The sequence below is a fragment of the Acanthisitta chloris genome, unplaced genomic scaffold, assembly GCF_000695815.1.
Source record: "Acanthisitta chloris isolate BGI_N310 unplaced genomic scaffold, ASM69581v1 scaffold14055, whole genome shotgun sequence".
Classification (NCBI taxonomy): domain Eukaryota; kingdom Metazoa; phylum Chordata; class Aves; order Passeriformes; family Acanthisittidae; genus Acanthisitta; species Acanthisitta chloris.
In genome coordinates, this window is record NW_008674355.1 from 51078 (window position 1) to 66369 (window position 15292).

Consider the following 15292-nt stretch of genomic DNA (forward strand, 5'->3'; position numbering starts at 1 on the left):
CCTAACCCTGCTACTACTTATTTTGTGCTGCTAAATATCAAAGACATATTGATGATCCAAAAAATCCAACTAAAAGAACTTCTGACTAATGGTACAGGAGTTACTGAAAATTGATAAATTACCCCAAAACACAGAGATTGAAAGAACAAATTAAAGGTGGCTCTACCAACCTTAGTATTTGTTGGTTTTGAATATATCACATAAAGATTATCCATATTATTGATGCCACAGCTAGAAGCGATTAATATACTTACAGCCTAGTAACTCTCTGAAGATATAAAATCCTCCTGAAACTATCACAAATACACATAATGTTCCCAATACCTAAATCTGTGTGCTACATTACAGTTTCCAAGGTCTACAATGACTGCACATATGAAGAGCATGTGAACCAATCCAGTGACATAAATAATTTTAGAGGAGTTCTATGCCAGAAAATGAAGTGTTCTTGAAGTTCAAATTTTAAACAAGAGTAGCCAAATACCTAGAACTCAACTTATGCTTCTGCATCAAATTGAATACCAATTTCATTATATTTTTAAAGGAGAAGTAATACTACCACTTTATGGCTGCAAAAGAATATGACAAGCATCTTGACTAGACAGTTTACACTTGGTAAAAAGCATGCAGATATCTAAAGAGGAAAAAATATTCTAGGTGTATATGGTATTAAATGGAGCTATCAGCTTAACAGCTGGCTCTGAAAATTGACTTTTTTACAGCAAGAAACCAGAGTGCCTATTGCTTTATCAGCATGTCTCCTTCTATGGTTTGCCACAAAAATATTTACTAGTGTTGTGGTTTAGAGGAAACCTCTCTCCTGAAATGTGTTATTCTCCTTTTCCCCATCCACTCACTGCAGTAATTGTTTTTAGATCACCTTTGTTACACAATGAAGATTGGTATAAAACAGAAGCCTCATATACCTACACTTTTACATTTTGTTGTTTTAAATGACAAGAACATGTCGAGCACACTGTAACTGCAACTCTTTCCAAAAGATGCTGCTGCAACTGATGGTCAGTTCCTGTCTTACAGCTGGAAGAGTGCTTGTGTAGATTGGTTTGGAGAACAGTGTATCCAACACTAAACATATGTAGCTTCATGCCATTGTAAAACTATTTACACAAATCCTTAACTTCCTAACACACCTGTTCTGGGTAAGTGTCCTTCACTTTGACAGTGTTCAATTACATACATAGGGAAAAACTGATGCATCCTTTTGCTCTGAAAGCTTAATTGAATTTCTGTCAGTTTGTAGAACTCTGCTTTGGTACTCTGCTTCAGACCTATTGACCAGGTGAAACTCTCACAACAGCCTTCGTTCCCAAACTAAAATTCTTTCTTTTTACCTTTCAAGTATTTTAAGAACAGTAATTGCAATACATGCAACCCAACTCACACATACCTAAACACTCTGCAGGACTCTTTTCAGAGACAAGTCACATTCCCCTTGGCTGTGCTCATCTTTCTCTTCTGACCAAGCCATGACAAAATGCCTGATGGCAGCTTAATATTCCAGTCTCATCTCTGTCTCTGTTAGTCTGCCTCCTTCTTATATCTTGTGACTGGTTTTGTCTTCCATCGGTACTCTAAATACTTGTGTCTTCTTTTCTCCTATTCTGTACATGCAACAGCAAAGTTATAAACAAAAACAGTCTGAATTATAATGATCAAAGATCTCATACTCATGTTTAAGAGCTTCACAGATGCAAGAAGAATAGAACTGAGATGTTTACTCTCCATAGTCAGAGATCATATTTCTTGGTTTTAGAGATGCATCTTGTTTAATTCAATGAATATTAATTCTAAAATGGATTACAGATATTCTAAATATTCAGAGGTCCTGAATTTTCTAGACCATTTTTAAAAATAGGATGAGGAGTATGACAGATGACTGCCTCCGCCTCCAAAGGCTTCATTAACAATTCCACTCAAAAAAAGCAGATTTGGTACTGCCCGGTGAGAATATCCACATTCACTGTGACAGTCCAGGAATCTTCCCTGTAAACGACTCACAAACTTTGTCTGACATTCGGAAATTGTTTTAAAAATACCATTTTTTCTTTGAGTAAGTCTCATAAACACTATATCCAACCATACCACTCCAACCAGACAGAATGACTGGTCATCAAGAATAACAATTACATCACTGGGTGAGGCTGATTAAAGTCAGGAGAGAGTTTTCTCCAGCTTGTCCACAAGGAGGAAGCGGAGAGAGCAGAGAATGCCAAAGCAAGAAAAATTCACTAAGAGCAGATAAAACACAAGCTTAATAAGCCTAGTAACAAAGAGCCTACCTAGGGGGCAATCTTGGTAATTTTCAGAGCGAAGAAAGAAGATGTGGTCTTATTTAGTTGGAGACACGTAAGACTCACATGAGAACAAAATGTGAGAAAAGCTTTGTTATAAAAAAAGCTGGAAGGGGCAGAAGCCAAGAGGAGCTGGGCTGAATCCCAACAGTTATTTGAAAGATTTATGGTATCTCCAGAAGGTGCTTAGAGACCCCACAGAGGTTTAGATTCCAGGGGCTTAAAGAATGAATGGCCTAACGAAATAAATCCCTAACACATAAGCCAGTGAAATGTCCCACCAGAGGAGAAACTCTACCAGCAACCCCAGTTAACCTGTATGTTATTAAAAGAAACCCAAAAACCCCCAAAAAAGCCCCAGAATGAATTCACATGCAAGTCTACGAGCCAAGAGAAACATAGATGGTTAGTCCTCAGAGAAAGAAGATGAGATTTTAACAGCTGCAAAGTGTTGAACTAATGCTCAGAGGATATGCTGTTCAGTGGGTTTTTTCCCCAGCATCACATGGAATAAAGCTGTGTATCTGCTATAGGTCTCCTTGGCCCCAGGGCTAGACTTGAAGATACACAGAGAGAATTTCTCTTGGAGAAAGAATATCACCAGGAATCATTTCTTTATGAAGAGCTTTAACTTCTCAGAGACTCACAAACCAATGAAAATAACAAAGCCACAGGACATGAATACTTCAGACCTTGTAATTATCATTTAAGTGTAGGAATAAACAACAGTTAGTCTGTATCAAAGTTTATATGGTAAATACATAATGTTAAAAATGAACAGTTAACAAAGACAAAATAGGGTGGCTGGATGTGAGAAAAGTCTAGGACTTCAGTCCATCATGATAAAAATATATAGCTATTCATGGACAGAAGAGAATAAGCAGAAGTGTATGTACTAATATGAAAAGAGAGCACACTTAAAACTGGCCATTGTACTAGAGCTGAAGGAATACCTTCCTCACTTCTGCTATCAGCAATGGTTGTGGCCGGTGTAACTAGAGACAGAACACAGGAAAGGAATTTATGTACCTTAAAGCTAAAATTCAAACAGCATTCAAAGTGGGAGGCCCCAAACAGAAGTATTATAGAACTGACAAATCAAACTACAAGCTTGTGGCCATAACCACTCCAGACCTTAACAAAAACATCTCTCTTGAAAATACCAAATTGAGGGACATATAGAAAAGGAGAAAATACTTATGGGTGAATCCTATCAGACTGACAAAAACAGATAAAAATATTAGAGTAGCTTTTGAAGAATAAAGAGAAGATGGAAAAGAAGTTCAAATAAAACATTTGCCAAGTATTTCAGTATCCTTTCAATAACAGATTTTTCTAGACACACAAGTAAATTGATCTGGATTTAGTAAAGCAACCAATGGAAGTCACATCTCTTTACATACTATTTAGTACAGACAACACAGCTATTAGTCAAAGAATTATATGGTAAGAAACTAAAGAAGAAATGAAAACAAGATGTCTTAAAAAAGGGAAGTAACAAATGTGCTGGTTGTATTGATAATCAGCCTGCTAATCTATTAATCAACCAGAAAAAAAACACCAAAACCGGAACATAAGCACTTCAATAACATTCACCAGGTCTTGAAACTAGAAGACACTGTCAATGTAGGAGATCATGAGCATATTTATACAAAAGAACTAGAAGACTGAAGTAATAAATATAGAAGGCCAAAATATGAAACGACATACCAACAAAGTAATTTTTTTTTTTTTTGCTGTGAGCTGGGAAACTGAAGAGGAGAAAAAAAAACCAAACATGATGTACATAAGTCAAAGCGATCCAGCCTAAAACAAAACAAATGCAAACTGATTTTAGGAAAGATATTACCAGTTACATATTAACATTCTTCTGCAAACAACTAGTCAGTTTCCATTTGGAAAATACTGAGTATAGCTGATGGGGGCAGAGAAGTCTGGTGGTCTGGCTAGAGCCAGAGACTTGATGCAAACACCTGCCTGGCCAAGCATTTCAGAAGGCACAGCAGTTCTGACACACTTCCCAGGTATGAGTGGTGGGTGAGAGGAGGTGTAGTCACCAGGAGCCCTTGGGGATGGCCTACTGAGATTTGCACCTAATAATCCCTACCAGTGTTTCTAACTTTCATCCACAATTTCTAGGAAAAATGACCATGTTTTTGTCCATGCTCATAGGCCTAAAAGACGGTTTCCATTATGAGCAATTAGCAAAAATAATGCCATAGCATAAAATCAAAGTCTCTAAAAGTACACTTTAAGTGGCCTCCAATAAGACATAATAGACATGGAAAACATTTAAGTTTCCTGGAGATTTCTGAACACGGCATTTCAACAATAGAGTTTTAGAAACTGAGGGATAACTTGTGTCCCTTTACCGCAGGGTTCTAGAAATGTAACACATGTTCTGGTCTAACTCCCAAATATTGGCTTGGGTCCTCCTTTCAGACAAATATTTTTGAAAATTAAAAACAGTCAGCCTTTCAAAAAGTGTATTTCAGCTGTCAGGTCTTTTCCCCCTCCTCAGATATAGGCACAAATGGAGATTTAAAAAATAAAAAGTAGTTATTGATTAGTTCCATGAAAATTAAGACATTACTTCTTTAATTGAATATTACAAACTTAAGAGACTTGGGGTTTGGTTTTTGTCAATGGAAAGAGAACATAAAAGCAGCCTGATATCACAGCAAGATCATTATAAGACTGTAGCACTGCCAAAAGTATTGTTAAATACATCGACTTCAAAGCCATCTAAAAAAAAAAAAAGAAACAAACTCCAGGATATGGATATGGAGTTTTACTTTAACAGCAACAAAAGGGAGCAAACAAACACAAGGAGCCAAATATATGGGAGGTTGTCACTCTTCTTTCACTTTAAACCCAGAATGAAATGCACTCTCTTAGATCCTTTAAACTTACACAAATCTAAAACCAAAGGAAAAATAATTTTCTAAGCTGTGAATTTGCTTTCAAATTAAACTTTTGGGGAAATAATTATTCTACTATTACTACTAATAGCAGCACATTTTGTTTTAAAATGTGCCACATTAAGAAGTCATTTTGTGTTCTGGGAAAGCAGGTCACATTGTATTGGAGTTTGTTTCATTCCCTTGTTCCTACAGTGTCATGCATACAGCACTCTCCTCACCAGAAACCCACAGACACATTAGCTGGGATTTTCAAAATGCAGAGAACCTGAAATCCCACCCAAAGAACAAGTCATGGCTGATTTCATTGCAGCTTATGTTCCTAATCTCCCTGTATGCTTGTGCAACAAAAGCTTTTCTTGAGAAGACCCTCCCAGTTCTCCCCACAGCCTCACAACTTGTGCAGCCATCAGTTGGCATGATGTTGTCATATAGTATTACTATAAATCTACACAAAGCAGAGCAAGATATTACCACGTTTTGTCATTCCTAAAATCCTTCATTACTGAGTTTTGTGCTCCAAGTTAAATAACCAAACTTCAATTTGAGCAATTTTTGCCCCGTCCTATTTTTGCACCTTGACCTGGAGACTGGATTCTGACAAGGCTCCAAACACTGACTGAGTCGCACTACTAATGGTGCTAAAAAGCTACCCCAGTGCCTCACTAGAATAACTAAAAATGCAAGCACAGCATGCCCCAAGAAATTTGAAGTGCCTTCAGTGATTTAATTTCTCAAAATGCTGTAAAATCAAATCCTATTGGCTGTTCTCATGCTCAAGAGTAACAGTACAGTACACAAAACATTGAAAACAGGAACCAACATGTTGAAAACTGAGCAAGCACTGAGTTGGTACGTTAAGGTTACTGCTTCCCTTCCCCAAAATGTAACTGCAAATTCTAAAGTTCTAATTCTGTGTTGGTACATTCTTGAGATTAACACATTTTCTATCAGTATGAAAAAAACCTATCTATACAGCATGCACTTATGGCCCAATGTACAGCATAAGCATTAACAAAAGGATAATCCTTATCTCAAAGAGATTATTCTCCTCCATTTGTGAGCATCTTAAGACAACTGAAAATCTTCTCAGAGGAGAATAACAGACATGCTTTATTGAGTCCATACCTGTGTAACTGCACATTGATCCTACAGAAAGGTCATTAAGCAGCATAATGATGAAAGTATCAAACTGAAACATATCCCTAAAATTAGCTAATTAATAAAAATGTTGGGATTTCTTACAGAATCAATTGTCCAAGGCAATAGCCTATCAAACAATCAATGAAGTACCTTTAGGCGTCTATGCATCTATGGAGAATGTTTAATATGTAACCCTATTGGTCTGAAGAAGCAGAGATAGATATTAATATATCTGTGACTGATAACAGCCTATGAGAAAACACAGTTTCATACAAACAATAGGATTGTTATCAATGCCAAACTCCAGACAGACACGTGGAAGAAAAGGTTTTGGTAAATCAGTACTTTGGTATGTCTGGCCATGAGTTCAGAATTCAGATCAGGAAAAACTGAATGTGTAGTATAAAATTGTATTTATTGGGGTTTTATGCAGTTGAAAACAAAGGTCATGTAGAAGGTAATGTACCAGAGGCTGAGTGCAGTCATCTCCAGCAGTTTCTCTGACTGGTAAGATACACTGAGTTCCTTAGACACTACATTAAGCCACATGTGTTTGTTTATAACTTAAAAAAAAAAAAAACAAAAAAGGCATACACAAGTTGTTTGTCTCGCATATGTTTAGTCAGACATTAGTTAAGATACTGCCCTTCCTGTTACCGCTTTCCCAGTACCAGATGTAGGCACAAGGCAGTGGAAGTGGAGCAGACATAAGCATGACAACTTAATTCTCTGCATGAGGGAAGTAGCTGGGGACAGGGAGGGGGAAGGGGAGACAAAAACACTTCACACAAGGTCAGTGGAAGAGATTTAGACATCTGTCAGGGCTGGAAGTTGGTACATTTGCTTTTATTATAGTAAATAATGTTGGTACTGCAACAGTTTATGCTTAAAGCAGTGCAGCCTGTGAGCACAAGTAAATAGGCATGACAGTATCCTGATTTTTATTTTAAGTCATATCCAGCAGGAAATGGAGTTAGTAAAGACTGGCATAAATGTAAGGCTTGTTTTCATTTAGTGCAAAGGACAGGAAGAGAGAAAACCTAGAGCTGCATCTACAATGTTGTACTTTCAGTTACAGAACAAAACCCCACTTCTAAACAAAGCACTTCAAAGCATTTCAAAGTCCACAGATTTGATCCACCTAGAGTAGCCCACGTATCAATGGGAAGCTTGTGGAAGTGAGGAAATAGGCACAAAAAAGGATTGCAGCATAAGCATTGTGCCTTAAAACATGTTCTGCGTCTCACTGTCAGATGCTAGGATGAAGGGTGAGGCTTTGGGTTGTACTGTTCACCCCCATGAAGAAAGTCTAGTTAAAACTTTCTTTACACTATTTGATTTAAATGGGACTGGGTGAGGCATATTAACTGACTTCATGCAAAACGCAATTTCATCAGAAATCCACCTGCTTTTGTACATACTTCCTGCATCTACCCTAACCAAGTAACTATCAAGAGGAGTTGACAGTGATTTTATATCCAAATAGCCAGCCAGCACCCAGGTCTATACAAACATCCTTTCTGCATTAGAGTGCATTAGTAATTGCTGTAAATGCTTACAATTACTACATTTGGTCATGTATGTGTTATATAGGATACAACTGTTTAATCAGCTGCACATTCATACACATATAAAATATAAAATTACATACACAAATTTTATATAGAGGAGTAGTTCAGTACAAAAAGGTGAGAAGTATCTGCAAATCTTCTGTTGCAATGTTAAATACACCACTGCTGGACATATTTTCTAGTCATGACATAAATCCCAGTTCAACATTCGCCAGAGAAAAATGGTTTCACTTAAGTGCCACCGAAATTAAAAATCTCCTGACTTTGTACAGCTTCTAACAGAGTTGCCTCAAAGAGCTTAGAACTGATTGAATGAACTGTGATTTATAAGTATCATTTTAAAAATCGACTACTCCTTCTGAAATAAATGTCTTTTTAGACAGATTAGCAAGCTTTCTTCATAGACTAAGAGCAAGGTCACTATTTTCTATCAAGTCTATAAAAAGTGAACTTCTTTCTACTATGGTACATTTGTAAACTAGGCTAAATTTCATATTTTCACCAGTGGCACAGTTCTGCATTCAGTGTTCAAGAGTAGCTGCTGGCCAAATGCCATTTTGTTTCTTTCAGCTAACCAGAATGAGTACTGGAAATGAGATGAAGAGGTGATATAACTGATAAGTGAAATCATGAGTAGTTGGGATTGATCATTCCCTTTGTTTCCAGGTTGAAAATAAAGGGAAGATTTCTCATGGAGCAGGTAGTTAATCAGCACATGCATTGCTACAGCACATTGGGGCTGATGATACTTGAGGGCTAGGTAATTCACACAGAAAAAAAAATCCATTCAGGGTTACAAATACATAACAACTCTCTCTTGCTTGGGATGTCCTTGAGCTAAAAACAGTTAAACACCAAGAATCCATTAGGGAAAAATTCACATGGGTTTGCCCAGTTCTCACACTCATCCTGGGTGTATGCTTTTAGCACCTATGGGAAGGATATGGGGCTAGGTGGGATATTGGTCTGAGACAACACATACACTAGCTTTTACACATAACATCTGTGCCAAATGAGCTGTATGCTATTTCCCCCAAGTGTTTTTTTAGCTGGTATCTCTGCTTCCATACCACTGACACCTGCAGCAGGATTCGGATAATCCGTTGGACAGAGAGCCCCACTTCTCACTACAGCAGTGTTCACCTTACCATTTGACACTCAGTGGGGAACAGGGATTGCTCAGACAAGCTCTATCATTAATTCACTGCAGAACAAGTTTCTCCAAGCTATCTACATGGATACTGAAGCCCATAAAGCTTCTGACTAGGTTCTAAATAATGCTCATGCATTTTAAAAGAGAAAATCAGACTATGGAAATCATTGATGTTTTTTCAGCATGCAATTAGAAGTTTGTTTTCAAGAATGAATTGAGCTGTGAAGGAAAATAAAAAGGCTCATTCTATTGTGTGTCATTCTGTTTGCACAGTAAGATGGAATTTAAGAGATTCCTAACACATCTTTTCCTCAATGCTTTCAAGCCTTCCAGGAAAGACTAAACCTTCTGCTGACCTAGCAGTTTATGGAAATCTATACGAATGATAAACTGACATTAATATTTGATAAATGGACAGACAGGCCAGACCCAGCCATTTACAGCTTATAATAATTTGCCTGAGTGTGTTATACGACAGCTGCTGATGTCAGCTCTTCGTATAAATGTGAACACCAGCAAAACCCCTCTGCTTCTGAACTAGAATACCTTCCATCTAAAAGAGCAGTTCACAACCATTACTCCAGAAGGTCAGGGGCTATGAATGAACGCTTGCTGGACACTTTACCGAAAGTTCATTCTTTAAACTTTATTCATGAACTCTACAAACTTAGCAGCCAAAGTTACTCAAGGACTCTATGTTTGCCACCGGTGTTCTGAGTAGTCTGTTAGCTAGTATTTTAATACAGAGATCTCTGCAATATAAAGACTAAGACTATTTAATATAGTTACTCGTCTTCCACTACCCCAAAGCTAGGGATACATCTAATTTCTCTAACAAGAATACATTTATCATATATGCTTCTTTTCTTATCACAGAAGATATAGAAGATATAGACCAAAGTATGCAGACAATTTCAGATTTAGCCACACACAAACCTTCAAAATTTCCCTCTCCCAGATTCGATTTGTTGACATCAATTAAAAGACACCCCTGAAAACTAGGGAAAAAAGGCCATTTTCTGCAGTAGTTTTAAATATGTTTTTGTTCTTAAACTTTCACATAATTTTAAATTCTCAAATAAAAGCCAACTGTTTCCATATCTATTTTTTTTTTGATGTTTCAATGTTTCATATGTTCTCTAAGTGGTGGATTAAGTTAGTGAACAGCTGTGGATTTAGTACACGGATGGGGGGAATTACCTCTGGAGATCTATTTTTTGCAGGTGTTGGACACTGAAAATTTAACACTTGCCGCGTTTAAGAGTAACTACAAACTAAGAACAGCAGAAGTGAAAGGTCTTCACCTCCCACTGCCCGGGATCAGAGCTTCTGATCTCTACGAAGCACCCATTTGGTGTTGGATGCTGGCACTGAAAGGACTGCATCAAGGAACAGACTAACACTCTTATGAACATTTCAATTATTCAATTGAATGTTTTCTCTATTTTTAAGATGCTAGAAGGGCACCATAAGTAGAATTCTTAAGCAAAATCATCTGTAGAATCCCTATTCACTTAAAGTTACTTAAAAATAATGACTAAAATAATATGTTTTGGGGTTTGATTTTTTTCCCCATTTTTCTTCCTTCCTGCAATCAGCTCAGCACTGCAATCTACTACTACTGCACAGATTCAAAGAAACATTTATTTATCTCTGAGCCCAGACCACCCATACTTCTAAAGCTACATATTAATTGATTACAGAAGGTTGTGCACAGCCATGAAAAGTGATTTTATAGCCACAAAGCTATTATGAGAATCTACTGAATGGCTTCTGGAGTGCACAGGGATATTACCTGTGACTTTAGAAAGAAATAACTGCTACAAAATCACACATCTGACAGATAAACGATGACACACTGACTACTTTCAGACTCAGTATAATAGTAGGAATTTGATGAACAAATAAATAGTTTTGCATTATAGTTAAAGGTTAGATGACACATATCTGTGCTGTTACTGTAGTTCAGTCTGGGGATTTGGTCTCCTGTTGTTAACTGTATTAGTCTTAAAACACAGTAGCATTTTAAGTTAACAAACAAAATCTGTCTTTCCTGCAGTTGACTTCTTTAGATAGAATGCATTAGACCTGGAAAGCTCAAGAAGCCAACAGAGAAAGGCATGGCATAATCTCTTCTAGATTCCTTTTGTTTTACTTCTAACTAGGATGAATTGGATTTCATAGTTCTTTATAACTTACGTGAACCTGGTTTGCTGGTTTCATTTCTGGTTTCAGTAATTGTGATGTGAACTAAATGACCCAGAACCAAAACCACCAGAGAAGGGACTGTCCTTTTAGCACCTTGTTTCAACATTCAGAGAAAGTAAAGGAAGACAAATGCAGTCTGAAGCCAATGCTCTACTTGCTCAACAACTCAGTGACAGATTACAGTCTAAGTCTCCATCCCTCAAAGCAGGCATGTATCCTCTGTTCCTTTTTGTCCTTTTAGTTTTTTTCATTTGCAGAAGGCAGTGAAAAATTAGGAGAAGATGCATGTTATAATGGCTTTTTTAGAACTCTCTCATTCTGCAAGTACCTCTTGGAAATGTGTACTTCAAATGAGCATGAACAATGTCTCAAATATAGTAAGCACTTAAAAATCTTCAAAACCCATGCATTCTTCTTACATATATTATACCTTTAAATTTTCTAAAATCCCACAGGTTTACTCTTCCATAATTCCTGGTATACCTAGATTAGCTTTCAGAGCTTTAAACAAAATCTTTGCTGTCAATGCATTTACAAACCTCCCACAATCTCAGCATCAGAAAGTCTGTTATTTTTAAATAAAAGGAACGGAGGAGCTCTAACCAGTGAGTTAAAACAGCCTCCTTAATGGAGCAGAAAAGCGCAAGTTGTCATAACAGTGGAATGTATATGGGTCTTTATCATTTTCCAGATAGCATATGCTTTTTTTTTTCTTCCTCTGCTCTGCCAGAGAGAACTCTAAAGCCAATAAACATGTATTTTATAATAACCATAAAAGCAAAGAAACTTACTAAAAAAACTACTGTTACTAATTCAAAACAATAAATGTTCTCTTCAAGATGCAATTACAGGTACATAACTAGTTAAGATGTTCCTTAAGAATTGCATGCGTAGTATAAGGTGAATGGCATTTATGCCACAGAGTATCCTGCAAGCTACAGCATACTCCAGCAATGGAAGCAAGTTTAACCTACAAATCCCAAACATATACAGAATGTCCTGTGCTGTATAACACAAAATAAACACCATCATTAAGTTCAAGATATGAGTTGGGCTGAGAGCTGTCATGGTCAACAAATCTCTAACTATAAGCTCTGCACAGCCCAATAAGGAAAATATTCTCTTATGCAGGCATCCATGGACAATATGAAAGAGAATGGGATGTTTCCACCCCATCTAGGTAAAACACAAGGCAAACTGGAGCCAACCTGATGTGCTGATTTTCCTTTAGATTAAATTTTAGCCTCCTGAGAGAGAAAGAGAGAGAATACATTGTCAATTCAGCTAGAAGACTAAAATTCCTGACAAACCTTGTCAACACAGTACTGTAATTTGAAGATACACTGCACTAAAGAGAACCACAACAATGACTACTGAGAAGCATTGTAATCACCTAAAAAAGCTGGCAAATAGTATTTGTAATCAGAATGAAACCTGTGTTAGCCAGGAAGGTCTATGGCACAACTGTATTACTGAATTCATTCACAGGATTAAAAGAACGGTTCAGAAGAGAGACACTTTGTCACACCCTTTATGCTTAGGCCACAGAGGTGCAGTTATCAGAGAGGTATACATCATCAGATGCTAAATCTACCTAAGATTGTCAAACTGACACCAAAGAGTGCAGAAATAGGACATAATCATCACCATCAATCAACAGTCAACAGGCATTTGTAATCACATTGCTCCTTGAGAATGGGATGAAAGGTATAGTAATAAAATCAAGGGTTTTATTACTGTACCTTTCATCACCCAAGGTGCTCTCACTCATTCCTCCATCTTCTTCCATTTCTAGGCCATGCTGAAGATCTTCAGGAGACAGATTCATATTATGCTGAAAGTTCATCATAATAATTGAATAAGCAATGTCATCCTTAAGGCCAGTGACCACACTTCCTCTAGAGGAAGAAACCAGGATGTTGATACCACTGCAAAAATCATAGCATTACTAAAATGTCTGCAGACCTCACATCATACCAAGAGTACTTCTGCACAGTTGAACTGAAAAATGCCTTGGTCTACAACTTGTCTCTGACTGTTCACCTTTTCCTCCCTATACTTGTATCATTTTTTAATTTGTTCTTTCTAATCATCCCACCAATAATGTTTAAATTTCAACAAAGGTGTGTCTATAACAACTGGTAACAAACCAGAAGTTCAGTATCCAAAAATGGGCAAAAATGTGATAAAGGCTGTTAACGACTTCAGAATTCTATTTACACGTTTCACTGCATACCTTTGCTCTACGGTCTAATGTCTGATAGCCCACTACTTTCCCACTGATTTTCCCTTTTCTTCATTTAGTCTTTCTCCCATTTGTCTGCTCAGATTTCTGATCTCCACCTGTGTTACCTACTCCGAAGAAGCAATAATTACATTACCACACTTCTTTCCTATATTAGCTGATGCAAACAAATTCCACTTATTTTTCAGGATGCAGATTCTCCCTTACTGGTCAATCTGCACTGGAAGGGAGAGCCTTCTGTCCACAAGGACAAGCCCATACATCTGCCTGGAATAAAGCAGTATCTCCATAAGTGGCTGAAAAGTGTGTCTTTTAAGTGCATGGTTAATTCTTCTAATCAATTAATTCCTACAGACTAGGACAAGCCAGTAAAAGACAGATTTATATGCAAGCTGATCCACGTGATAAGTCTAGCCCTTATGGGCTAGATTTGTGAGAGCAGGGGGGATAGCAGGAGTAAAACATTTCCCAGAAGGAAAGAAATCTCCCATTATCAACATGCAGTCAAGAACATAAGGACCAAATTGTCCAGTTGTTTAGTAGTTGGGCAGAGCTACAGCAAAGCACTAGAGCAGCAGCCTGTAGACACACAATCTATGAAGCAATGGTTCATCACCAGTTGGTCCCCAAGCAAAAGTTACTAATGAACAATACCTCAGTAATGCCCTAATGCAAGAGCCTCTCTGCTTGTAGAAGGAGAAGACAGGAAGGTTTACAAGACTTCCAGCTACTATGATTGTGATCCAAATATAAAACAGAGCACAAGTGTTTATCACAAATGTGCCCCTCAGGTTGTGGAGCAGGGGAAGCTGTGACGTGAGTAGCCTCCTTCAGTCTTTGTTTCCAGTTCTTTGGGAGAGGCAATAACACAGTCCATGGTTCCCTCCTTTTCATGCTAGCTCTGATGTTCAAGAGCCCACTTAGAGACAGGATTTGTACCTCAGACCCTGAAAAACAGCTTGGTCAAACCAAGAGCTATTTTCTTCATTCTTATCACTCCAACACCTAGAGCAACATAAATGAAGCCACCTGCTTCATGCTAGCTTTTCCTCCTCACAGTGTTTGAGTAGAAGGAAAATGGGGGGAAAGGCATGAGGATAATTTCAAAAGGTGGGTATGCTTAAAACCTAAGCCTGCAATACAACACAGTATGAAACCTGGACATCATTATGATGATCTTGGATTAACCTGCAAGTAGAACCAGCTTCCTTCCCTGGCAGTCCATGGGGTGCTCATCTGCTATTCCTCCTGTTCATTTCTCTCATGCCTCATTCTTATTCACCTTTGGCTTTGATATCCTAGGTTTGATCATTCAGCCACCAGGAGGTAATTATTTCTTTCTACTCTCTAAAGAGGATTACAGCAGCATGGTGACACTTTCAAAACACAGTACACCACGGATGGTATCCACAGTACATAACACCTGTGACCCTAGAAAATCTGCTACTAATACATCAAAACCTACAAGAAGAAAAAAAAACACAACCACAATCGCTGGTTATTTTCTTTAAAAAATTCAGTAATCTTTCAGAAGTCATCTATGCAATTAAATCAAAACCAAAACATCGTTATTTATCAACTGCAGCTGCAGTGTCAGGCTGCAGCAGCACACCCCGACGGCTTCTGCCCCTCTGCCTTTCAGCACCACGGACACCCAGCTCCAGCCCGCGTCCAGCTGCAGGGGCCGAGGCTGCCGCAACGCCCTTCCCTCCTCCCCAGGAGATGGTGAACTTCTACAA

General features: G+C 37.8%; 1 protein-coding gene across 1 annotated transcript in view; it reads right to left on the bottom strand.

The window, feature by feature from the left end:
* The window catches only part of LOC103802784 (protocadherin-23-like), a gene marked incomplete at both ends in the record, with an annotated part of 66084 nt that extends 51070 nt beyond the window's left edge, over positions 1–15014 (bottom strand). Inside the window, 2 exon segments of the mRNA XM_009075306.1 lie at positions 13051–13206; positions 14915–15014. Coding sequence (XP_009073554.1) covers positions 13051–13206; positions 14915–15014 — 256 coding nt within the window.
* Between the last annotated feature and the right edge of the window lie 278 nt (positions 15015–15292).